We start from the raw sequence: 26,843 nt of genomic DNA, 5'->3' as shown, positions 1-26,843 counted from the left end.
TTTTTCAGTGCAACATGAAACATGTTCTAATATCATATGAATAATAAATGGGGTATTTCCAGAAACATCGAAAGATTTACTTGATTATTTGTTTTTTGGGCTTAGCACCTTTAAGGATCGCAAGTAATGCGTCTCAATGCAGCTTTTCTATTACAACATACTTGGTCAAACCAACAAGCACAGCAGTGAGTTGGATTCATGTATTTATTTCAGTTCAAATTGGCCAAAATAAAATGTTTATATGGTTCAGTTCCTCTTCTCAGCATGCACTCGGCATAAATAATATGGTTGAATTGTTTGCCCGTTTGAATAGTTTTATTTACATTGTTGTTGATGATGATTTTATTGTCATGTGGGTAATTTGTTTTGCAATGTCAGGAATAGTTTATATCTCTAATAAAATTAGCAATTTACTGATTGTTAACCTTGTCATGTTTTATGTGTTGAGGTCTGTGCGTGCCATTTTTTCCCCCCTCATAAGTGTTCAAGTGATGAGTAAAAATGTGAAATGATTGGATTAAGACTGAAAGCACATTGCTCTCTATGAAATACATGTTCATAGAAATGTGCATGAGATGCAAAAAAATGTTTCTGCAAGTACAAAATAATCATAAAGGCATTCTTGGTAAAAAATGAATTTTTCAGAGTGACTGAATTTTTCAGAGTGACTGAAAGTGTCACTTTCTATCATTCCAATTCCAATACAACTTCCCGTGGGGCGTGGCCAATTCAATTGAAATTCAAACTCGTGAATGGAAAGGGAGTTCCTTCTGATATTCTGAATTTTGCACAACCCTGATACATATATGCAGCACAGCATATATGTCTTTCATGATGACTAATGCTAGGTAGTAAAATGTAAGTAAGATGTGGTTCATTATTTGATTCTAAATTACTTTGCCATACATGTGCACGCACTGTTTTTTTCTTCTCTGGGCTTGTCGCAGGCAAGATATGTTGTTGCATGTCCGGTGCATTTCAGTGTTTAAGCTATGTCTACATTAATCTGGATACATTTGAAAACTGCGTTTTTGTTTTCGAAACGCTCTCCATCCACACTGCCATTTTTAAGCATTTTCCAAAAGTTGGAATTGGTACTGCTTAAGAGTATGTTGCATATAATTGTGGTAACAATTCAATCTCGGATGGCTCCAACAAAAGCAAGCAGATGATTCTCGGCACCAGGGCTTGCGAAAATGTTGCAATCGGCAGACGCCAATTTTTTTTTAAACTACTTTAAATTTAGATTTATCGGTCAACCACTAGTGTAAATACCCCTTATCTAAACTGTATGGTGCTCACGGTTTGCATTAGCAGGGGTGTTTTTCCTGTGTCGTGACAGCAGAAGGGCTCTCAGTGCTTGAGCTCTCAGCTCTTGATTATCTTCATCCTCCAGCATCTCTACAGCTCCACTGTTCTCATTATCACATTCAGCTGATGTCTGCTCAACCAAGTCTAGAGATGCTGCTAGAGTCCTCAGCTGAGACACACTGAGACCAGACGGAATCCTCCAGAAAGACTCCTGATGAAGAGAAGACGCATCAGAGCACAATTTTACATCACTACAGATCATGCATCTTCAAACTCTTAACTTTGACTTCAGTGCTTCTGATAGATAAGAACATTTATAATATCATAAGAGTGTCTGAGAATAAGAGGCCCAAACAAACCTGCTCATCTGCTGGTGCTTGGACACCAACTTTACATAGAAGTTTTTGGAACGCCTTGTTTTCCATAGCGTCCTCGTTCTCCTCTGTCAGAGGAACCAGTGCCACAGGATGAGAAACACCTGGAGAAAGATAGATTTTATATTAAATTAGTAAGAAATTAAATATTTTATTATATTTTGGGATCTACAAGATAATGTAAGTTGTGCTTTCCAGTGCAAAACTCTGCGTGGTTGCCGTCACTATGGATTATTTTTGCAATCAAGTAATCTGATGATTATTTTGATGATTAATCTAGTAAACTTTGCATCATGTTTTCAACATGCAGTCACATTTGGCCAAGATGCATTTATTACCATACATTTTGATTGTACTCTTCATTTGTATGATAACAACAATACAAACTTCCATATAATATCTAAAGCAGATATGTGTAATATAAAATAAATCCAGCTGACAATCATTGGCTACTCGATCCATTTTAAAGCACAGCTTCAGCAGGCTCATGTTGAGTTTTGTATGCTTTCATCGACAAAAATCAAAGATCTGTGGTTCCTTATAGTAAAGTTATTTCTGGGTTCCCACATTGCGTTTTTCCTGTAATACTGACCATAAAATATAAAATGGTAATCAGCATGTGAACAAGGGTTGTTAACAGTTTAATCAGTTAACCGACATTAACAATTTGATCAATTAATGCTACCGGTAAAAAATATACGGCCAAGTTAAATACACTTGAGGGCACCATTTACCACATAAACCCATTGTGCACAGTGTTCTGCTCAGTGTAAAAGATCAGGAAACATGTAGCGTTCAAAAAGTGCAGTGTAGGACCATTTTGTCTGTGAAGACAACAATGTCCGATGCAAATTATGTTGTGTAACACTCAAATGTAGTATTAGCATGAGTACAAAGCAGTACCATCCGAACAACAAACATCTGCATGCCTTCACATATACGAGCATGTGTGTGTACAACCGCGCATTTCATCTATGTTGCAAGGGAGACAATGTGCTGTGTGTAAAATGATTGCTAAGAATAAGTTAACCATTAGTGCGGTGGAAGGCAATAGCTTCCATGAACTGCTTAAGTACATTGAACTGAATTATCAAATTACATTAAGGGGCACAATTACTAATCGCATTGAAGCACAATTTAGAAAGAAATCTGAAGAACTCAAAGTACGGCTGGCTACTGCTGTAAGCTTGCTATAAAAACAGATTACTGGACAACTCTTACTACAAAGAGCTATATAACGGTTAAGTCTCATTATATTGATGAAGAATGGCAGATAAATAAGCAGTTCTACACATAGCTTGTCTTGCAGACTCACTGCTGACAACCTCTCAGATAAACTATTCAATGCAGTAGATACTTGAGGACTGACTGTAAAAGTGATTGCATGTGTACACGATAACGCAAAGAAATATTGTGGCTGATAATGTGTCTAGTGCCATCTCTACTGGTATGTTTGTCCGGCACTTTAACCATGGCAATCCCACAAGCAAGGCATCGGAGGCCAAACAAGATCAATTGAGCTGCCCAAGCACCACCTCATACAATCATGCAAAACTAGACGGAATTCAGTAGGTGACATGTTTGAGAGACATTTGGAACAATGGTGGGTAGTCAGCTGTATTGTCTGATTGAAGAGTAACAAAACTACAAGATGCAATGACTCTTGAGATCCCAGATGAGTTTTGGCAAATTATGTAAGAAATCTTGCTTGTGCTCACTACTCTGAAATGTGCAACAACAGTCATGTCCACTGAAACGGAGGTGTTCAAATGTCTATCCAATCACATTCAGCCTTCTTCAGACAAACATTGTCAGTGCGGAGGATGACGGACAACAGACAAGTGGCAGAGTTTAATACAATGTAACAAAATTAACTTATGTAAACCCACAATATGCACTATATTTGATGGACTGAAGTATATTAGTTACAGGCTAATTTCATTTTGACAGGTTGATTGTGATTACTTGGTGTCCGTACCACCGATAGCCAGCATGCTTGACCCTCACCACAAACACCTTTGATTTCTTACTCGGACAAGATGGAAGGCAAGAATGAATCAAGGAGACATTTTAGCTGTGGCAGAGGAGATCAACCCACCTGCGGTTACAAGTGAGATTGCTAGTGTGGGCGTCATGAATATTCTGGGAGAAAACTACTCACACTGATAATTCAGAGAATGTGATTGACTGCTATTTCAACAACATTACATCAGAAATGCACACAAATCCCTTTCAGTGTTGGAAAACCAACAGTGCACGCACATTCCCACAGCTTGCAACTCTAGCAAGACGCTATGTGTGTATTCCTAGGACCTCCGTGCCTTCGGAACACATTTTCGGCTGCCAGTCTTACCGTTAACAGCCTAGTGGGATAAATTGAGTATAAAACATAAATCTTGCCTGCTTGTCTCAACCAGTAAAGAATTGTTGACAAAACCGGTTTAAACATTTGTCACATCTATTTATGAATGGGGTTTCGGTTAACGGATAATTATCTGTTAATGATGATGGTTAATCAGTTAAAGAGTTTGCCAAAATAACTATCCCTAATATGAACAACTACAAACTTAACTGTCATGAAGTTATTTACATGGAGGGTTGTATTTATATCCAAATGTTAATTATGTGCACAGAACAAAACCCAAACCAAAATTTGCAGAATAATAAGTACAACATCAATTCCAAAACATTTAGGACCGCATATGCAAAATGCCAATAAATCCAAAGTGATTTGTAAATTCTGTTCTTCCTGTGCTATATTGAAAGCACTACAGAAATTATAGTTAATGCTTATTTAATGCTTTGCCTTGTGAATTGATTTTATATATATATACACACACACACACTGGATGACACGATTAGTCGAAGTTATTGACAACAAAAAATTGTCAACAAAAATTTTCATTGTCGAATATTCGTTTGATCTCATTTAACATAACATGAGATCACATTAAACAGTAATGATGACGGGTGAGAGCAGCACTGCAGCTCACATCTGACTGAGGAGGGGGAGAATTACACAGTCAGCTCACAGTCCAGATGCACTCTAAAATTTCCAAACAGCTTCAGCTCATGTAGATCGCAAAGTACAAGGGAATTATACAAAAATACCCTAATAAGTAAATACAGAAGCACTATCGTTGTGGAATAAGTGGAGTCAGTGTTCTTTAAAGGAAACACCCTGATGTAACATCTTAAATGTAGTTTTAATGCCTTATAGCTTTATTAAATTTCAAATATTACAGAAGCAGGTCATATAATTAACTACAAACTCTGACTCTGGCATTTCTCTGTGCTGTCAGCGCCTCTTCTACGAGTTGCGCGACTGTCCAGATCTAAAGGGGAGAGACTCAAACTGCACCAGGCTGAGTCATACTATGTCGCGAGGACACTCATCACTCGAGCGCGCACTTCCTGGAGCTAGATTATAACGCGATGGCTCACAACTTATTGAATCATAATATATGTTACTGTGCATTTCTTATCCTGAAGAAAATTGGCAATATGCAGCTTTAATCATAAGAGAGAGTTTATTTTTTGTGAGTTAAAGCTGGATTGAAGTCAACAGAAAGGTGAGAGAGGTAGTCTTAGCCCCATCATACACTGCAACAAAATATATTTATGATTTGTTTTGGCTTGTTTTCCAAAAAAAAAAAAAAAAACTTTACATTTACTTTTTTCCGAGAATATTTAATATAATATTTAAAATATTTTAAAACATCTAAAAATCCTTTAAAAGATGCATTCACCTGAGCAGCAGCATATAAGATATTTATATTTGCTTTTAGAGAATAGATCTTGAATATAAGTATAGTTTGTCTTTACTGCACTCACATAAGTATAACTAGTGAAAAAATACATTTATATACAAAATACACTTACTGTATATTTAAGATACATTCTCTTAAAGCAAGTCTAAATATCTTATACTTTGCTTCTCAAGTAAAATGATCTTGGACTTTAAGACAATTTAAAAAGGAAAACAAGACAAAAACACTTGATAACGATCACTTTACAGAATTAAACTTAATAAAAAGCATTTTTTCCCTTTAATTCAGTGAATGTCATTAAGAGGTATTTTTAAATGATGATTTTGTCCTCTTTATTGTTAGTAAGCACGTTTAATACAACCCTTCAAGTCGGACACAAGCTGAATAATCGGCTAAGAGAAAATGATTAATCGTTACAATAATCGCCGAATAATCGTTAGATTAATAGGGTTTGAATATTTTTTTTTAATTAGTGTTGATCATCGTCATTGTCAAAGTTTACAACACAAATGCTTTTGTTAACACAACTGCAATGTTGGAACGAAAAAAAAAACAAAAAACTGAATTTGCATTTTATCAATACCAGTACTTCGTCAGAGCAAAGCAAAGATGACAGCAGATGTGCAGAGAATGTACCTGACAGAGCTTCATTCAAGACAATCAACTGATGATGTTGCTTCACAACACTCAGCCACCAGTAGTGACAAAGTGATACAAATTTGTGTATTTGACACCTATCCCAAATCCTGATCATTCCAATGTTTTTGCACATGTAACAAAAGGTTAGCGATACAGTAAAACTTGTTATACTAAAATATTTTCCAGGACAAATAATTATTTTCCAGGACTTTTCCATAACTGTAAAACTGCATTGCAAAATTCCAGGTTTTCCAGGACACATGGAAACCATGTGTATGGCTTCTCTTTTGCAAAAAAAAAAAAAAAAAGCCTTAAACTTGCATTTGTGGATGCAGCTGCGAATGGTGTTGACTGGCAAATGTTTACTCAAGTATTCCCGAGCCCATATCATGATATCATTACAGAAGAATTAAGGTTTTTAAGACAGTGACATCTGAGGGACAGAATTCCTTGAATATTTTAACTATATTGTGCAATGTAGAGGGTGAATTTCCCAAAATCCTTCCACTTTATCTCATTAGGGTTACATTAGGCACTTTTCCACTATTATGCCGAATGGTTCGGAGCACAATAAGGAACAGTTGCACTTTCACTTGAGCATGGTTCGGCATGGCACGATTACAAACCATTCTCGGCCAAGATTTCTCAGCATGGTTAGTAAACCATGCTCAACCGCACTGGTGGAATGGCTTTGGTGACAACCTATTGTCAATTTACCAATGCCAAGGTAACTAATTTGTTTCTAGGTAGCTGGCAAAATTTTGCTATGGTGAGGTTGATTAAATGTAATAATAAAAATAAAGTGTATGTAAGTCTCTACATACCTTTTTCGTCAGGGAGGTGATTAAGCTTGACAGCTCATTAAAAATAATTTAATATATTATTACATTACTCATATAATATTGCCAATAAATGTCCTTTTTAGCTTCTGAATACTATTACTTTGTATGTTTGTGTCAGGTGGCATGCACAATTCCACAGTAAATGATGGTAAACCTCTTTTGCCTTTTTCCCTTTGCTTTCTTTTTACTTTATGGGACATGTCTTACGCTTTCACAGAGTAAAAACCAGGGGGAAAAAACTGGAATACGCAATTATCCTCTATAGCGCACTCACTTCAATGTTTACCTCTCACGCTGTCGACAACTGATGTATATTAAGTATTTACAAGCACCACAGTGAAAAAAAAAACTGCCAACCGGCCTGGATCAGCACAGTAAAATGTTCAGCCCCAATGATGGAAAAGCAGCTATTATTCTCAAAGAGCTGGATTATTTGCTCACGTATCTTGGTAAGTATCGACCCATCCTTGCTCTTGAAGGACTCCGCTTTTGCTTCACATCAACTTATTTTAACTCATCAGATTCTTTGTAGTCTTTTTTTGGAATGTGTTACAGGCATCAATAATAATAATAATAATAATAATAATAAAACATCTTCATAAAGCAATGCTATCATGTAAACATTAAGTCCCTTGTCTCTATACTGTTTTTGTGTGAATACAAGTCAAAGTACATTTACAAATCACTCCTTTTTGATTTTATTGACATTTTGCATACTGTGCACACTTTTTTTAATTTGATTTGTACTTAAATAATCTGGATTCAGTCAGATATAATGATAGTGTTACTATGTCTACGGTGTACTGCACGTTTATCTTGCGTGAAGTATAACAGACATCTTTTTTGCAATGTTATTTTATGTTGTAAATGCAATTGCAGGATAATATGTCTTTTCATCTTAGAACAGCATATTTTAAGAATGTGGTCTAACATGTGGGCTATAGGAGTTCTATTAAATTTACTTATTACAGTTTCGTGTTATGATTATTTTACAACTCTTTTTTTTAAATCCAAGAACATGGTGTAGAAATGAGTTGTGTTAAGACTCAAGTGGTTTAATACAATAGGCTTTGACTTACCTGTTGCATTTGCTTTAAAAACAGTTTGATTTTGAGCCAGAATATTTCAAACTAGCACAAAATAATTTAAAACAGAATGAATGGCCAAATAAAGTAATTTTCTTTATGGTAACAATTATTTATTTTGATTTTCTTATCTTTATGTAACTTTTTGTGTTTTGAATGGTAAAATAATCTTTGCCGAAACTGCTATGGTTTACAATAAACAACTGTTATACTAAATTATGCTCAGGAGACATTAGGTTAAAAATGAACTTTTATGGGGACACGTATCGTGACCTCTGTATCGAGATGCATGTTGTATCGTTACGATGTTGGTGAGACCGTGCCCTAGTTATCACAACACACTACCAAGTAAACTGACAGTGTGTTGCATCCGGGTGGTCTGTGAAACCTGGGTGTCATCTTTCATGTGTGGTTGCATTGCTGAATTAAAGCTTTGGTATTGCAGGTAATTTTTTTTCAGTGTTAACAGACAACTACATAGTTTTTCAAATATAAGGTAGTGCTTCCACACAAATCAAGTAATCTTGACAGCCCTTATTGCTGGGCAGTCGCAGAGTTATTTTACTGCATTGCTAGTGAGTTCTGGGTTTTTGCATACTGGCCCAAGTCAAGAGTCAAAAAGGGATACTTTTTTTTTAGGGATACTTTATTCAGTTGTTTAATAATTGGTGATTTACTGCATGTTCCAACAAATCATAGATAATAATGATGTTCCCTAGAGCAGTTTTGGAGCTTGTAAAGGATAAATCTTATTTTTGAATGCATCTCTGCTGTGTGTGATGCTCTCATGGTGTTTACTGGTTGCCAGTATGTCACAAAGATTTTTGATTGTGATAAAAGAACCATTCTTAACAGTTTAATTCAAATAAATGTTAGCAATTCATAATTAATGTCAATGGAATATAATTTTAAAGTGTGGGGCATAAACATATAACTGCAGCATATAACTTGTAGAAGTATGGCAAGAGGCACTTTAAAAAAAGTGTCAAGTTTTTGACCAATCTATCAAATGAAAAGTCTGATCACTTTAAAAAAGTATCAGCACAACTCTCCTCAACTAACTGCATAATTTGAGGTATCATTTATGTCATTAGCACAAAAGGTGCAGGACAAATTTAAAAAGTTAGGGTTAGTGATTTGAACATCTGAATTTAAACCTCTTACACCAAGTATGAGCAATAGTACTAGTGACACTTTAATTCCTGATGTTTGTAATGATGTGCTCACCGTCCTCCTCACGATCATCAGCTGTTCTATTGAGTGAGTTCTGCAGCCACAGAACAGGTCCGGATAGACCTGTACACACACAGTTTATTAATGGTCATTTCAGTCTTTAATCAGAAACAACCTAAAAATCATGCCTGATCTCATACCCTGTTCTCGTAGAGACTGAGCCATGACACTCAGGTTGCGGTTTCTCTCTGGAGCACCAGCTCCATCTTTGCTCTTCTTTTCTTCTCTAGATAAGCCAGTGTGCACCTCACTGTCATCATCATCAGACTCATCGTCCTCTTCCTCATCTCTTTCCATGTCACCGTCCTGTGACTTTCTAGTCAGAGCAAAGAACTCATCCTCTGTCTAACATAAAAAAAGAACAGCGAACTCATATGTTGCATATTATTATCGGCTGAACAAGTTAACATCTTAGCGTTAGGTAGATTACAGACAAAAAAAACAAAACAAAACCTTGCCGCCTGTAAATTCTGTAAACGTGAGATTCCCAAGTAATGTATGATTGTGTGTATTTTTAATTGTAAATTTCTGATGAATTTATATTGCAACTGTGCCTCAGATTCAAATCCATTGCAGCTATGTTTGTTTAGATGTAACAGATTCATTGAGTATAATCTATTGGTTGGGTTATCCTCAGGAGGTTTCTGTGAGACCCCATTTGCTGAGTTCTTCTCAGGAGCATCATGTGGATGTCACCTGCTGTGTTCCTCTCAGGGGGTCCTGTGAGATATCCTGTATGTTTAGCTAGCACAACTGTGACTGGCATAAAGTATCTCTTGGGTTAAGATTCAGAAGAGCTATGCTACACAATCGTCCTCAATAAACTCTTTTCCCCACGAGCACTTGGTCTGGCTTACTCTTCTTTATGTATTAGAAGACGTCTAATACACTGGCGAGCCACCCGATATCTGGCCAGCCAAATACAAGATGATTAATTCTAAGGGATACTTTTTTTTTTTGTTCACACGACTTTCAAATTGTAAAAAGAAATTGATGTGCGCAAAACCACGCTGTGGTCAATACACGAGGTGCAAACGTACATTTAAGATGATGTCACGGCAGTAGAGGTGAGACATTTTTGACAAATAATCTCAAAGGGTTTGGAATGAAGATGACGGGTACACTCAAGTATGCTAATTGAATCCTTTCTGGTGGTTAAGGTTTATTGAATATCAGGATGTAAGTATCAGTTTAGATTATCTGATCCTCTCTCTTTTTTTTTTTTTTTTTTTGTAATTTCTTTAAAATTCATTACACCTTATTGTGTCATCTCTGATGCTATTTCATCCACATCCATATCCTACAGCTCTGTTTTGGATTACTCCTTTATTGCTATTTAGTGGTGGATGAAAATTGGCCTTAATTGGAACATTGGCCCACATATCAGCACACATCAAATTGTCAGCATGAATTTTCTCTGAACACTCCACCAGTATTTGTCCAATCTTTAGCTTCTTCACATCTTTCACTGTGCCTGCTATACCTGAAATGTTTTTCCAAATTGCAAAAGGAGACAGCTTTGTGAGCGGCATGTCCGGTATTACAGATTCTAAAAGATTGAACCTCAGCCTTTTCAATTTCTTGGGAGATGCAGAGTGGACTCAAGTGGATGCACAGAGCCGCAGATATCCTCCAGAAATGGACCAAGATGATATACTAGCACAAAGAGAACAACAGCTTCCATTTACTTAATTGACCGTAAGCCAAGCCCCTCCAGGGCATGTCTTGTTTTGGCCCTTTCAAACTCCTGTCTATGTGAAGTCAGAGCCAAAGCACTGTGTTGGACTTCAGGTAGCCGCAGCAAAACACATTCTTCAAGTACCAGAACCTCGTCCTCCACAGTTGTGGGTTGCAACTTATGGCAAACAAGTCACCCCATTTGTTGTAGGGGGTGCTGAGGACCTATCTTATCCCGGGTCCCCACAGGGGACCAATACACAATTCACAGATTCACTTGAGCCCCTGCATAAAAGTCACTGTGTCTTCTTTTTAGAATTGAAATTTTATGACCGCCAATGCACTGAAGTACAAATGTAAATGTATTTTGTGTAAAATTCCAAATTTGGCCTCATCCACAGATCCAATCGAAAGTCTAAATCTTTTTGTCAAAACCCAAAAGTTGTCAAACTTTTGGAAACGGGGTGTCACAACCCACCACACTGCAATTTGTAGTAATTTTCAGCTCAAATGAAGGGCAGCCAATAGGCCATCATGCTCACTGCTCCTAAGATTGCCAAACAGTGGCCACCACAGAAAAGTGGTCAGCACAGCCAATCCCTTCTCTATACTGCCCATTCAGCCCCACTACATTTAATTTAATCACACTCCCATAGACACTATTTCCACCTATTTTCTGTTGATATTTATTAAAATAAAGTGTCTGTCTGTCTTCGCTGACAGAAATAACCAAAGAATAGTGGAATCAAACTGAATCAAACTAGTGTCGCTCGCACTAAAAGGCAAATTTATAAATGTACTGCTCAATCATAGAATTTATATGTTGATAGACAGACCATTCCTGCACTCTTGCCAGGAGCCCTACGTCGTCTCTTCTTGTAAAGGTCCTTGCAGTCAGAAACCAGACCCATACTGAGGATCTTGTGTATTATACGAGCTCTTGATCGTTTGGCTGTGGTCCGCTTCAGAATATTCCCCAACACATCTACAGAAAGAACACAGAAACCAAAAATTAAGAATGTCTTTAAATGATTGTTCATCCAAAAATGAAAATTCAGTCATTGTTTCCTCACCACTGTGTTGTTATAATGGCATTTACATTTTTTGTTTCTTAACACAAAGACCTTTTGAAACATTTGTATGTTTGATGTCATACAATGGCAGTTTATGGTGACTGACTCTTCAAGCTTCAAAAGCAGGTAAAAGTATTAAGAAGTCTAATAAATTATTCCTTGAGACTCATGATTTTCTGAAAGCATATGTTAAGGTTTGGTAAGAAAAAAAAAAAACAGAAATCTAATGTATTATTTAGTGAAACTGATGAGACTGTTCAACTGTTCAAGCAGCCCCCTTGCGACATGGGCCGTTCAAGTGAAAACCTGTTTTGTTTATCTAAAAACAGGTCCATTGCAGCAAAACAGAACACAACACAGCTGCACACAAACCAGAGAACCGATATGTCTGATGAGTTTGTAGTCTGAGAATAGATGCATTTCTATTCCCAACCTCATTTGTTTGAAACAAATGAGGTTGGTTGAGTATTCAATCAATCAAAGAGAGATAGTGGAAGGGGGAACATCTGTCACCTCTTCTCCATTCCAAACTGATGAGTATTTGTGACAGACCTCCTACTGAAGAGAGCAACCCCTCGGCAAAAACTAGGGCTGCTAGCATCACCGCGACAACAGTGCCACCAGTGGTAATGCATGTGACGTTAACATATCAACTTACATAAGACTTAATGAAAACTTTAAATACATTCCTGAAATAATGTAATTTAATGAGTTAAATAAATTATTTGATCTTTAGTAACTGTGCTGTGGATTATTTATCATGATTATTAATCATTTTAATTTTAAATATTTTTTAGAGACTTCTTGATTTTGCGCTACAGAGTGCATTATGGTAAAGCTGTATTCAAAAGATACTTGTTTAGCATGCAACCCAAATATTAATATTAATATTTATATATATATATTAATATATATATATATATATATATATATATATATATATATATATATATATACACACACACACACACACACACACACACACACTGTTTAAAAATATAAGGCATGAAACGATACACAAATGTCACTATACGATGCAAAGCCTCAATATACGATATGGTTTAAAACACAGTGCCCACAAATGTTTTGCTCAAACATATTCAAGGATTCACCATTGGAAACAAAAAGTAGAGCTCTATAATAAATTAACTTAAACAGCACTGCATTCATTTAGTTTGTAATGTGAAAAACTGTGAACTCACAATTTTCATGATTTTCTTGAGAAAAATAATAATTGATTCAAAGCAGCTTTATAGAAAATCATGCCTTAATAGCTTAAAGCCCCCAGAGAGTGAGCTAAAGTTACTGTATCAAGGGAAAAACTCCTTTCAATGTTTTGTAGTGATGAAAACTAAAAGGAACTGGACCTCTGGTTTTACGATATACGTACATATTAAAACCAATCGGCACCTGTGTTTTTTTTACCCTCTTTTAATGGGTAACCTTTGTTCTGGAATCGATTTGCACCAAACTACATTTTCTCTAGGAGACAGAATGTGTCTCCTTCCTGAGCGGTATGATGGCTGTGTGGTTCCATGGTGTTTATACTTGCATACTATTTCTGTACAGATGATCGAGGTATCTTCAGGCATTTGGAAACTGCTAAGGATGAACCAGACTTGGAGGTCCACAATTTGTTTTCTGAGGTCTTGGCTGATTTCTTTTGATTTTCCCATGATGTCAAGCAAAAAGGCACGGAGTTTGAAGGTAAGCCTTAAAATACATCCACAGATACACCTCCAATTCAGTACACCTCCTATCAGAAGCTAATTGGCTAATAGCCTAAAGGCTTGAGATCATTTTCTGGAACTTTCCAAGCTGCTTAAAGGCAGTTAACTTTGTGTATGTACATTTCTGACCCACTGGAATTGTAGTACAAAGTGAAACAATCTGTTGTAAACAATTGTTAGAAAAATCTTGTCATGCACCAAGTAGATGTTCTAAGTGACTTGCCAAAACTAGAGTTTGCTCATATTAAATCTGTAGAGTGTTTAAAAAGTGTATGTAAACTTCTGACACACACACACACACACACATATATATATATATATATACACACACGCGTGTGTGTACATACATACATACACACACATCTATGTATATACATATTTATACAGTGTTTCCCCTATTTGTATTAAGCAGCTTGATTATGTTTGTTAAAACAATTTCAGTTAACATGTTTTTTTGCATCTAGGAGAGAATCATTATTATTTCTGTAAAAGTCCCAGGTAAACCAAAGAAATCATATTTGGGTCCTTGGCTGAGAAAATTATGAGAAGGGAGTCTGTGGTACAGTGTAAAGATGAATTAGTGTTGATAGTTATGTACATGTTCTGTTGTTAATGTCTATTTGTATTTCTGATTAACAAAAAGGTGCAAGTAATTTTCAGCATTGAGGCATTTCATTACTTGACAGTTATTACGACAGCTACCTTCTAGTGTCAAAAGCTCCCAGTAAATAATAAAAACACATTTATGATAAGATGAACATGAATACCCCATATATAAAGGTCGTTTCTCTAATTATCCATCGATGTGTGCAAAAAAAAGGTCATCCCACAACAACACTGCTGGAAAAATATTCTAGGGGAAACACTATGTATGTATGTATGTGTGTGTGTGTGTGTGTGTGTGTGTGCACGCTGATGCCATTGAAAATAGGTGATTATAAAAGCGCTTTACCAGGGATCGGCACTTTCATTTCACAACACTCAGCTCAAACGAAAAAAAATAAATAAAAAATAATAATCCTCAAAATACTAAAACTGGTTAATCTGAATAAACAAGATTTTGCTTCGAACACATTGTCAGTGCATTGGTAATATCTTGCGGTGTTTCCTATTTCTCATCATATTTTCATCAAGTAAAAGTATCTATTAACCTGTAAAATTGCTAAAATGATCCTCATAATCCCATTTTTGCAAACTGAATCAAATAACTCAAACATTTTGTGTGTAATTTGTTGATGAGATTAGCACCACATTCTGGATGTGTATTCAGTGTGGCTGGAAATATCATAACTCGCAAAAAACATGATTTTTTTAACCAGCTAGTGAGATGCTGGGATCAGTATACGGTTACGAGAAAGATTTTGGACCGGTGCCAGTTCACAGCAGACAGGATTACCCGTTTTGGTGCCGAAAAAAGAAACCAAGCGATCGACAGAACGTCCCATCGCCTTTCACGGCTGGTTAGGACAAAACATCTCATTAACATAGAAAATATAAAATGTATCACATGTCATTTGCCACCAGGAAAGTACACAGTGCGACTGTGGCTGCCTTCACTGTCTATATCTCTGTTTGAGTACACTATTTCAAATAAATAAGGCTGGGCATAGAAATTAATCTCTTCGACTACAAACTCTTCATGTTTACCAAGTTTGGATCTCGGTTTGTGTACTGCTGTGTTGTGTTCTGTTGTTTCTATCGCTGTGGTGGACCTGTTTTTACAATGGGGCAAGCGGACTTGTGCCCCATTTCACAAGCCGAGGCTGTCTGAACTTGCTCTAGTTCAGTCTCATTAATGAGCAGAGAGCAACGGTCGGTCAACAGTTTCACTAAATTATACATTAGATTTTGGTTTGTTTCTTACCAAACCTCACATGGAGATTGTCATTGTCATGGAGTTTCATGTAATAATTTATTAGATGTCTGAATTATACTTTTGTGCACTTTTAAATCTAGAAGAGGAGGTCACCATATACTGCCATTTTATGACATCACTGAGCACAATATTGTTTACACAATTTCTCCCTTTGTGTTTAGAAAGAGAGAGAAAGTCATATTGGGTTATAACACAGGGGTGAGTAAACAATGACTGAATTTCAATTTGTGGGTGAAATAAGCCTTTAAGTACAGCAATCAAAAGTCAAGACAAAAACTTATGCAAGATGTGTAGCATATTTTCCATAAGTCGCACCTGCTCAAAATCGCATTTAGAAAAAAACCCCAGATAATTTGCATTGGCAGAGGTTGCATGCAACAGGCATTAGTACCTGGGAGCAGCTGCCGATTTCCCTTTAGCCTCTCTACATGTCTCTTTGACTGATGTTTTCACCTATTTTTGTGTAAGTATATGTGTTTTGGGGTGCAGCGTGTTTGACCAGCCAACATCAGTTACGTTTACAATATTTATGTAAGTCGCTTCGGACTACAAGTTGCAGGACCTTAAAGACGATGAAAAAAAATAAAAAAAAATGACTTGTGTTCCAGAACATATGGTAATTTTTTTTTTTTATAGTAGCAGCATTTTTACTTGACTCGGGTTTGCCACACCTTTAGACCAATGAATTTCCATGACTTTTCCATTATGCTTTAGTTTACAACTTCCACAACTTTTGAGGGTTTGGTGGAAAATCACATGATATTATCAATGGTTCTATGACTGTGTTAACCTTGTTGACCAGGAAACAATCTAATAAAATATGAATACAACTAACCATCAGAATGTCTGAACTCCTCAAAGAGCATCTGAAGTTCCTGCTCCTGTTCTTCAGTCCAGAGAACGATCCGAGTGCCTTTTCTGATAACATAACAGACATAAAAAAAGGCAATGAGACAGACTTAATATCAGTCTCAATTTTCTAATTGATATTACAGTCTACGGCTCATATTATCGATTTAACAGTGCACTCATACCTCTCTTTTTTTAAATCCTTCACACTGTCCACCAAACCCATGGACACCATGTGAGACACGACCTCACGTCTTGTACGACTGTTGCTCAGCAACGGTATCAACGTCTCAACAATATCAGGCACTGAAGAGTACAAAAATAATTTTATTCAAAACACACAAAACAAAAACAATAATAAAAAAAACGCTGTGAACAAGTGTAGCCTCGCCTTCAGAGTCCTTGTGCTCTTCATACAAGCGCTGAAGCTCTTCCTCTTCCTCAGGTGTCCATTTGGCTTTTTTCTTGGAGCCCACACTAAATAAACATGTCGACATGAATAAAATATTCATCATTAACTCTGTAATGTTCACTGACCTTAGCTCTGAGTCGATATGAAATATGTAACAACACTCGTGTGCAGTCAGAGTCTTACCCATCTTTAGTGTACCCTTCTGTCATCTCTCTCACAGCAGCCACATTTTTCCAGAACAACAGCTCCACAAATGCTTTGTTGTTTTTAGAAGCGAACACAAAGAACCGATTCATAACAAACTTTGCAAAAGTAACAAGCTCCTGTCAGGAAAATTTACAAAAGGAGAAATGTGAAGGAGTTAGTAAATGTTAACACTTAAAAAAAAATATATTTTTTAAAAACTGAATTAAATTATAGTTGTTTAACAGTTCTGGAACCTGCTTTTCTAGACAAAAAAAAGCAGAAAGTAGATAATGTTTATAGTTAATTTAAAATGTGCAGAGCTTTCAGAATCCATCATGGTTCTTGAGGTGCATAAAGTTTCAAATTACTAAAGTATTCAATGTACACTACTACAGAAGAAATAAAGTATAGATAAAAAGTAAAATATAAATTAATATACACTAATATGAGGTAAATATTTGATTTGACTACTGTAAACGGGAGTTGATCAATGACTTGATTTGAGATTAAAGATCACATTTTTAATTAGTTATTAATTGTGGTTTGGACTTGATTTAGACTGATTCACTGACAATCATTGACCGATTTGTGAACCACTTCGACCAATTAACCGAAAAGAACCTATTCAAAGTTAAGGATTCACTCAAAAATCTGACATCACTATGGCTTGTGCACAAGTTCTACTCTACACAAACTTTAACAAAGAGTAATTAAGGTAATTATATATTTAGTTACTATAGAAACTTCCATGTCTTTTAAGATTTTGTTCATTTTCATGAGTTTTCCAGGCCTGGAAAACACCATTTAAAATTCACTGATATTAATTCACTTGTATATAGTGCCCAACTATGCATTGACTACTTTGATGTCTGTTTTGTCCTTTTTGAAGCTTGACAGCCCAGAGTAACCAGTTACTTTCATTATATTCCCTCAAGAGTTCACTGCAAATTTGTCACAAACGTGCTGTAATTTTTTTTTACTTTTGCGACAACTGGCCAAAAGATTGCTGCAAGTTCACCACTACGGTGAAGAGATACAAACTTATGGCTAACATTTTTGCAGCAAATCTCATTTGCATGTGAAAATAAAGTGTCAAGTTTGCAGCTAATTCGCCAGAACTCTAGATTTTCTGTAAGGGTTGTAAAACGCTGTGTGAAAATTCTCCAAGAGTCACCTTTTGTGTTCAACAGAAAAAAAAGTTATATGGGTTTGGAACGTCATTCGGAAGAGTAAATAATTGCATATTTTTAATATTTGGGGGAACGACTCATTAAATGGAGTTTATTAAAAGTACTGTAAGCAGTACAGTATTTATTTATTTTTTGAATAGCATAATTCCCTAATACTAGACATATGCAAGTAAAATAGGTGTTGGAAAAAATGACACCCAACTCTGTGACAGCTTTTGTGTTTTAGACAATCACAAATTCTCTGCTTGTCAAACATTTTGGACGTTCAGGTCATCTGACATATCTTCAAAGGGATGGGCATGTGGATAAAGTTATCAAAGCACTGAAATGGCTTACAGCAACTTTAATGTGGAGTATGAATGTGTGTGTTGTGTTACCTGATAAGTGGTTGCTGCGGGATCTGTCAGGATCTTGTTAAACAGACAGAATGCAGACAGCTGATACAGTAATGCCTCCATCTTCAGATCCACAGCTATTCTGTGCAGCATGCGTGCAATGCAGTGATTAGTGTGAGCTGAGTTCTGAGTGTACGTACGCAGCAGGATGATGTAAGGACGCACAATGTTTGGGCTGGCAAACCTGTCAAACAAAAATTTTGAAAACTGAAACATTAATCAAAGTAAATTCTTTAAAGAAATGCTTCTTACATCATCAAATAAAATAAAATAAATGTGATATGTCCAAACACAGATAATAGCATGTAGGGGTGTAAAGAATTATCGTTCCATGATAGCTCACCATACAAATATACAATTCGCAACGTGGGTTTAAAAAAAGAAAAAGTAGTCATGCTGTAACATATCATTCAGCTGAACACAAATTAAGATTTTTGGGATAATATTTTAGCTCTGTAGGTCCATACAATGCAAGTGAATAGTAATCAGATCTTTGAAGTACCAAACATCAAATAAAGGTTAGGGATGCACCGAAATTTCGGCCGCCGAAAATTTTCGGACGAAAATGGCACTTTCAGCACTTTCGGTTTTCGGCCGAAAGAGAAAAAAGGCCGAAAATATGAGCCGAAAATATATACCTCCTCGCCCCGCCCCTCAGTGCTCAGATTTCAATCTGGATCGATCTAGCCCTTAACACAGCGCTACCAAACAAAGGCCGATCATGTCAGCGGTGTGGAAATTCTTCAAAGTTTCTGATAAGGACATCACATTTGCGATCTGCAGTGTTTATTCAGCAGAACTTTCAAGATATATATATACAGAGTACAGCAAGAGATTCTACAGGAAAATGTCACAACTAGCGCAGCTACAACACAACTTGAGCTAGCTGAACTACGCCAGAAGCGACAATCCCCTTGACTACGGTCGCATAAACAAAGACCGCTTTCCTTTGCTTGCGCGGATTGCGCACAGGTATTTATCTGCCCAAGCACCAGCACAGATAGTGAGAGACTGTTCAGTGCAGCATCTCATGTTCTTGATGAGCTTTCTGACAGGAGAGACTGTCAGAACGTTTAGCAACTTTTGTTCTTGAAGAGAAACCTGTCACTTGTAGTTAAATAGAAAGCGGTCATATGATGTGTATAGCAATTACATTACACTTGTTCTTCACTTGAGGATACATTTGTCGTTTACAGTTGAGGTTGGATTTAGTTCAATTACTGCTGTTTTGCACTGTTGTTTTGCACAATCATTTTCACTTAAAGTGTACATACGTTTACATAAACAGAATAGAGCACTGATCTATATATATAATTATATATTATAGTTATATATAGATCAGTGGAATAGAGGCCCTCTGCCATTCTGGGTTCTGCCTGTTGTTTCAATTAAAATTACTGTTGCATATTTAAACTTTTTGAAAGATGTTAGCCAAGTTCATTTCTTGACTCTTGTTTTGCATATAATAGTTTTCTAAAACTTTACATTATTTGGATAATTGTTAATAAAATCTGTAAAATTAGATTTTTACAGAACTGAATGAAGAATAATATTTAATAATGTTTTAATATATTTTTTTGTCCAATATTGGTGTGTTACTTTCAATAAAAGTGTGATTTATTTTATTGGTTTGTAGTTTTTCAATTCAGATTCATTAAATTCATGAAATTAATGAAAAAGTATAAAATTACTACAATTATACACAACATTTATTTTTTTTTTTTTTTAAATAGGTAAAAATTTCGGTTTCGGTTTTCGGCCAAGTGCATCCCGGATTTTCGATTTCAGTCCAGAATTTTCATTTCGGTGCATCCCTAATAAAGGTAGCATAAAAGTAATCCATCAGACTTCAGTGGTTTAATTAATGTCATCTGATGCGGTTTTTGGTGAGAACAGACCAAAAATTCATTCCTTTTTCACTATAAATCTTGAAACCAGCCGTCTCATTGGTGATAGTGATTTAAGTGTAATCGAGCTTGAAAACATGGTGCCTAGAGACTGCAATGGCAAGATGTACAGCGAAAAGGAGTTATATCTTGGTTTCTTCTCACCCAAAACAAACTGGTTTACTTCAGTGACTCACAGGAGTCTGATGGATTACTTTTACTCTGCCTTCCCAATGGCACATGTACCATGCCTTCCACTGGCTGAAGCAAACACTTACAAGCAACATATTTTAGATTCTAATAATTAGATGATTGAAGAAAATGACAATTATCAACTCATAGCATATTTAATAAAACCAGTTAGCCTGTTCAACATTAAATTAATTAAATACAACATATCAGCTAATGTGTTCATTTATAGTTAACAAACCGCAAACTTGATTAACCTCTTAAACCGATAATAAGATAATCTCTGATCTCAGGTATGTGGGTGGGTATGGTGGGAAGGGACGATGTGTAGAGACCAAGGCCACTGTTTTACAGATTGGATTGGACTTATCACTTAGATTGACAGGTCTTGATTTACCATCCACACAACTAAAACAGTGCTGGATCTTATTACTTGTTACTTATTATATGTAATTATGTTTCTGATTTATTGTGGCATTTACAAATTCAAGTAGTTCTTAGGTTGAGTAAAACCTCCAGATCTCTTGTTTGGAGAGTTTTTTGGACTTTTGATTAAAAAAAGGCTACCTTGGTTCCAAATGCCATAACTTGCTTTGAGAAAACAATACAAAATGTTGCTCAAATACAGTTGACAAGATTGTAGTCATCATGTCATGCATGAATTATTAACAAAATGAATAAATAAACTGCATCACTTTCTCAGCAGTGTTGTAACATAAGAGCCTCCGAATATGAGATGTACATTTTTGCATTTTTGAGAAAATCAAGATTCTGGGTGGTTAGTATTTTTTAAGTCATTGAAATAAGGCCATGAAACACATAATAGATTTTGTAGACTGTATTGGATCACGCTTTTCTCCTGAGGTAAATTCACAGTGTCTTCTTCAAAAAACGCTAATGAGCTCAAACGGGAAAGACTGTCGCCTTCGCCAGTTTCATATGGATTGCACAATCAGAGAATATTTGTTTTCGCATCCTGTATGTTTTCGTTATTTTACAAATCCACAATGTTTTGCTGTTATATTGAGTGTACACAAATAAAAGTAAACCTTTTATAGTTTTCGAATGATGTCTTACCAAAAACTATGGAGTATTTAATTCTGCTGTTATCAGGGAAAAAGTCAGGTGATCACGCCAGCGCATTCGGTGACCACAGAGGATTGACTATGTGAAGCTATCAATATAAAAATAAACAACTCAAATAGGAGCAATTCAGATATTGAATTCATTACTCCCCTAATAGCAGGTACAAGAAAAGACCAGGGGAAATTAATATGCATCAGAACATTATCAGTATTTAAAAGAGCTTAGAAGTTAGAAGGTGAGTTAGATGAAAAATGAACTCTATTGGTGTCAGCTGTGTTGCATTTAAGTGTAAATATTTCTTCTTGTACCTCTTGATGAAGTCAAGGAAGCTGAACTCCGTCTCAGACAGAGCAACAGACTCCAGCTCCTCCTCCTCTTCTAACTCAACTCCATCCTCTTCTTCCACCACAGTAGAATCTACAGGCACTGACCCTTCACAACACAAAGTCTATAAGACTCCATTCTGCTCCAGCATCACGTATTGTATAGTGTAGCATTCTCATGATTAGTATAGGGTGTAGTAGTATCGTGTTGTTAGCACTGATATCAGGCACAGTAGAAGAGTATTGTCAGAGATTGTTTAAGTCCAGCAGTGTACTTATGTAGTATTGTGATCTTACTGGGTAGTTTAGAGAACAGTATCTGCTTTAGTAGTTCTAGATCCTCCTCTGGTTCGACCTCCACAGATCCAAATGTGTCTTCTTCAGGCCAAACAGCCCTGATTTAACATATAACGAATAAACAGATAACGAGTACATAACTGTGCCTCCACAATAAAGAAAACAAAGACAGAGCTAAGGATATAGATAAAATGACTGAAATACATAAATTACTGCTGAACATGATGGTCACTTTTATCAAAGCATGACTGTCTAATGACAAATGTGATTTTAGTTGGTTAATGAAGTATGCTAAAAAGTTTTTGGTTAAAATTTGGCAAGATATGATTTCCTTTTTAAAATAATGATCACCTCATGCCATTACAACAATGTCGTCAACGATCAAAACAAAACAGCTAAGACAAACAAAAAATTATATTACAGTGAATCCTCATAATGACAAAATATAATGCCTAATGTTCTGTGTTCCCTTTGTTTTTCGTGCTTTAAAACATGGCCTATAATAAAAAATACTGTATGCGAGAATAGTAAAAAATAGTAACGAACATTAACCAACAAATAAAATATAGTGCTGACTTCTTAAACAGATTCTTAGAAAGTCTTAAATAGGTTGAAAACTTCCATAAAAACTGCAATTTTACAGAGTAGCAAAAAGTACATAAATAAGACAAACTCCAGATATAGACCTGCTAACCTTGGAATTTTTTTTTTTGAGTACCATCAGTGTGACGGGGCACAGGGTTTGATAACATACCATGTTTTGCTCATCAGGACATTGTTCTGTGCACACCGCGAGTGAAAGAGAGAAGCATGAAATCATCCTCCAGATAAACGCTTATTAAATAATTGTGTTAATAATTTTTTAAGTAATGATAAAAAAAATAAAAATAACGCAATGTGTAAATAAATTTTGTATGTGAATTTAATATTAACAGACTAGTCGACTATTATTTCCAATGCCGACTAGCAGCAGCTGTACCATTTAGTTGACTAGTCTCACACATCCCTAATTTACATATGTAAAACAAATTATTATAATAATTAAAAACAATTATGTTGTGATGTAAAACACTGTCAATGAGATATGAGTAAAACCCAAGTCTGAGTTCAGGATTTACATTTTGTTTAAAAACTAAATCAGCTATATTAGTCAACATCCTAAAATATGCCAAATTAAAAATGTACCCTATTCAATTAGAAATGTAGGCCTTCCTAGATAGCCAAATTATTACCTGAAGATGGCTAATGTCAAAACATGAGTTCATTGATGTTATTAAATGAGTCTGCTTTTTTATTCCATCAGTTACTTCTTGTCGTAGGCCTCCGTAAATATTTAGTTTATATGTAGGGTCCTACCTAAGTTTAGTAGCGTGTAAATTGTGACTTAGTGCCCATTTACGCCACAACTAGGCTAAGTTGTACAGTATCTCACAAAAGTGAGTACACCCCTCACATTTTTGTAAATACTTTTTATGCGACAACACTGAAGAAATTACACTTTGCTACAATGTAAAGTAGTGAGTGTACAGCTTATATAACAGTGTACATTTGCTGTCCCCTCAAAATAACTCAACACACAGCCATTAATGTTTAAACCGCTGGCAACAAAAGTGAGTACACCCCTAAGTGAAAATGTCCAACTTGGGCCCAATTAGCCATTTTCCCTCCCCGGTGTCATGTGACTCGTTAGAGTTACAAGGTCTCAGGTGTGAATGGGGAGCAGGTGTGTTAAATTTGGTGTCATCGCTCTCAACACTCCCTCAAACTGGACACTGGAAGTTCAACATGGCACCTCATGGCACAAAAATCTCTGAGGATCTGAAAAAAAAGAATTGTTGCTATACATAAAGATGGCCTTTATGTTGCCAAGATCCTGACAATGAGCTGTAGCACGGTCAGGACCATACAGCGGTTTAACAGTACATGTTCCACTCAGAACAGCCCTTGCCATGGTTGACCAATGAAGTGGAGTGCATGTGCTCAGCGTCATATCCAGAGGTTGTCTTTGGGAAATAGACTTATGAGTGCTGCCAGCATTGCTGCAGAGGTTGAAGGGGTGGGGGTCAGCCTGTCAGTGCTCAGACCATACGCCGCACACGGCATCAAATTGGTCTGTATGGCTGTCGTCCCAGAAGGAAGCCTCTTCTAAAGATGATGCACAATAAAGCTCGCAAAATGTTTGCTGAAGACAAGCAGACTAAGGACATGGATTACTGGAACCATCTGCCAACATGTACTCTGACATACTGAAGCAAAGCATGATCCCCTCTCTTCGGAGACTGGGCCGCAGGGCAGCATTCCAGCATGATAACGACCCCAAACACACCTCCAAGATGACCACTGCATTGCTAAAGAAGCTGAGGGTGAAGGTGATGGACTGGCCAAGCATGTCTCCAGACCTAAACCCTATTGAGCATCTGTGGGGCATCCTCAAACGGAAGGTGGTGGAGCACAAGGTCTCTAACATCCACCAGCTCCATGATGTCGTCATGGAGGAGTGGAAGAGGACTCCAGTGGCAACCTGTGAAGCTCTGGTGAACTCCATGCCCAAGAGAGTTAAAGCAGTGCTGGAAAATAATGGTGGCCACACAAACTATTGACACTTTGGGCCCAATTTGGACATTTTCACTTAGGGGTGTACTCACTTTTGTTGCCAGAGGTTTAGACAATAATGGCTGTGTGGAGTTCCAGTTTCAAAATAACTCTTCACTCTGGAACATTTCTGGAAATATTTAAATCACAGCTCTTGCATAATCAGTAAGCCATATAGCGATTTAAATTTTATTTAGATTTATTGTTCAGCATTACTTGAGCATTTTATAATTTGCATGGCTGAATTGTGTCTACCACTTATCTGAGTGACCATGAATGACGGAGTATTTTAAATTAATCCATGCGATCACATCGACTCCAGAGGATTAAGTTAACTCAATTCAATATTTCAACTTTCCACATCCACCCCAACCCGTTTACCTTAAGGAGTTAGAAGTACAGTGACTACTGTACTGTCCTCGCTTAAGAAATCGTAAGTAAGACGGCAGGAGTGGAAGGGGGATCGAGCAGAATTTTGTGTTGCTATCGATTTGCAGTCTCTTATTAATGATAGGCGCATTTGTCAATCATACCCGATTGCTATTTGGGGAATGAACCCAAACTCAAACTCTTCTTTAGCTGTAGCTTGATTTGATTACTGCACATGCACAGAGGCATCACCAGTTTTCGAATAGTTTAGAGTGACAAATTGTACCAGAGTACTTTGAGGTCAAAATGCGTACCCGCTACGCAAAATACATACAGGTTGGCAGGTCTGCAGATATAGAGAACAGGTGTGTATGATTTGTTACCGTGCAGCACGCAGTAAACTCAGAGCTTCAGGTGCAGCTCGAGACATCAGGCAGTCCTGAATCCTGATCAGAGCTTCAGTTCTCTGCTTAGTCACCGGAGTATCAGACGCTGCATCAAAAGGCACAGCGCCCTCCCTCAGACTCTCTGATAACTGCAACGAGACAAAAACATCACACTAGATATAACAAAGAAAACATCTCATCCAGCATATTAGGGATGCACCAAAAGTTAACCAATTGCTTTTTTTGGGAAATTTTTGGACAAAAAATAAATAAAAAGGCCATAAATCTCAGGTGAGAATTTGAACAGAAACCTCTACTTTAACATGCAATAACTGAAAAAACTGATACTAAAAACCAATGTGCATTTAATATTAGGGATGCACTGAAATTTCGTCCACCAAAGATCTTAACGAAAACTTTAAAATCAAGTAAGAGACACTGACATTAAGAAAATGCAGTGTTTTATGTTAGTTTTTGCGTTACCTATTTAAGTCTACATTCCCAAAATGAACCAATCGCTCTCTTGAATATCAGCACATTAATAGCGTTTTTCTATGCGTATCCAGAGGCTGTGAGGCCGTTTAGTTTGACCCACCATCACATATCATATATTGTCGGCCTAGCCGATAATTCGATCTGATATTAATATTTTTTCTAATGATCAGATTCTTTATTTTGTCTGATCTGATTGCTGATAAATGTTAATTTATTTTGTTGCTCTTATGCCACTGCCTCTCTCTGAAATGTTACTGCTTGCAGTCTGGCTCAATGTCCCACCCAGAGTACTATCAGATTGGTTATATATGTCATATATGTCCAGGTCCGGAGCCCAGATTTGTTCCATCCGGATTACGAGACATCATGACAATAGTTGCCCCATCTTACAGTTTCTACACTTTAGGTTAGCAGCGTGACAGAGCAACGGAGCTGTGTACACCTCAAGCGCTCCAGGGCGTAGATAGCACTGATAGACAGAGCTGTATTCTTGAATATTTTTCTCTAGCACCAAACAAGCTTCATTAATGCATTTTCACGCTACGCAGGCATTACCTCTCTCCCCCGGCCCAAGACAT

The 26,843-nt window shown here is 36.6% G+C and overlaps 1 protein-coding gene across 2 annotated transcripts in view; it reads right to left on the bottom strand.

The window, feature by feature from the left end:
- The window catches only part of timeless (timeless circadian clock), a 57,672-nt gene that overhangs the window by 5,483 nt on the left and 25,346 nt on the right, over nt 1-26,843 (bottom strand). For both annotated transcript variants that reach the window (XM_052111560.1, XM_052111559.1), the window contains 13 exons: nt 25,768-25,919; nt 22,424-22,521; nt 22,112-22,235; nt 18,625-18,826; nt 17,055-17,194; nt 16,851-16,936; nt 16,645-16,765; nt 16,446-16,528; nt 11,768-11,916; nt 9,395-9,599; nt 9,249-9,317; nt 1,671-1,789; nt 1,303-1,522 (listed from right to left, as the gene is read on the bottom strand). In XM_052111560.1, coding sequence (XP_051967520.1) covers nt 1,303-1,522; nt 1,671-1,789; nt 9,249-9,317; nt 9,395-9,599; nt 11,768-11,916; nt 16,446-16,528; nt 16,645-16,765; nt 16,851-16,936; nt 17,055-17,194; nt 18,625-18,826; nt 22,112-22,235; nt 22,424-22,521; nt 25,768-25,919 — 1,768 coding nt within the window. The remainder of the gene's footprint in view (nt 1-1,302; nt 1,523-1,670; nt 1,790-9,248; nt 9,318-9,394; nt 9,600-11,767; nt 11,917-16,445; nt 16,529-16,644; nt 16,766-16,850; nt 16,937-17,054; nt 17,195-18,624; nt 18,827-22,111; nt 22,236-22,423; nt 22,522-25,767; nt 25,920-26,843) is intronic.

Source organism: Xyrauchen texanus, chromosome 39 (assembly GCF_025860055.1).
Source record: "Xyrauchen texanus isolate HMW12.3.18 chromosome 39, RBS_HiC_50CHRs, whole genome shotgun sequence".
Taxonomy (NCBI): Eukaryota; Metazoa; Chordata; class Actinopteri; order Cypriniformes; family Catostomidae; genus Xyrauchen; species Xyrauchen texanus.
Note: the sequence above shows the minus strand (reverse complement) of the source record. Positions and strands in the feature narration are given on the sequence as shown.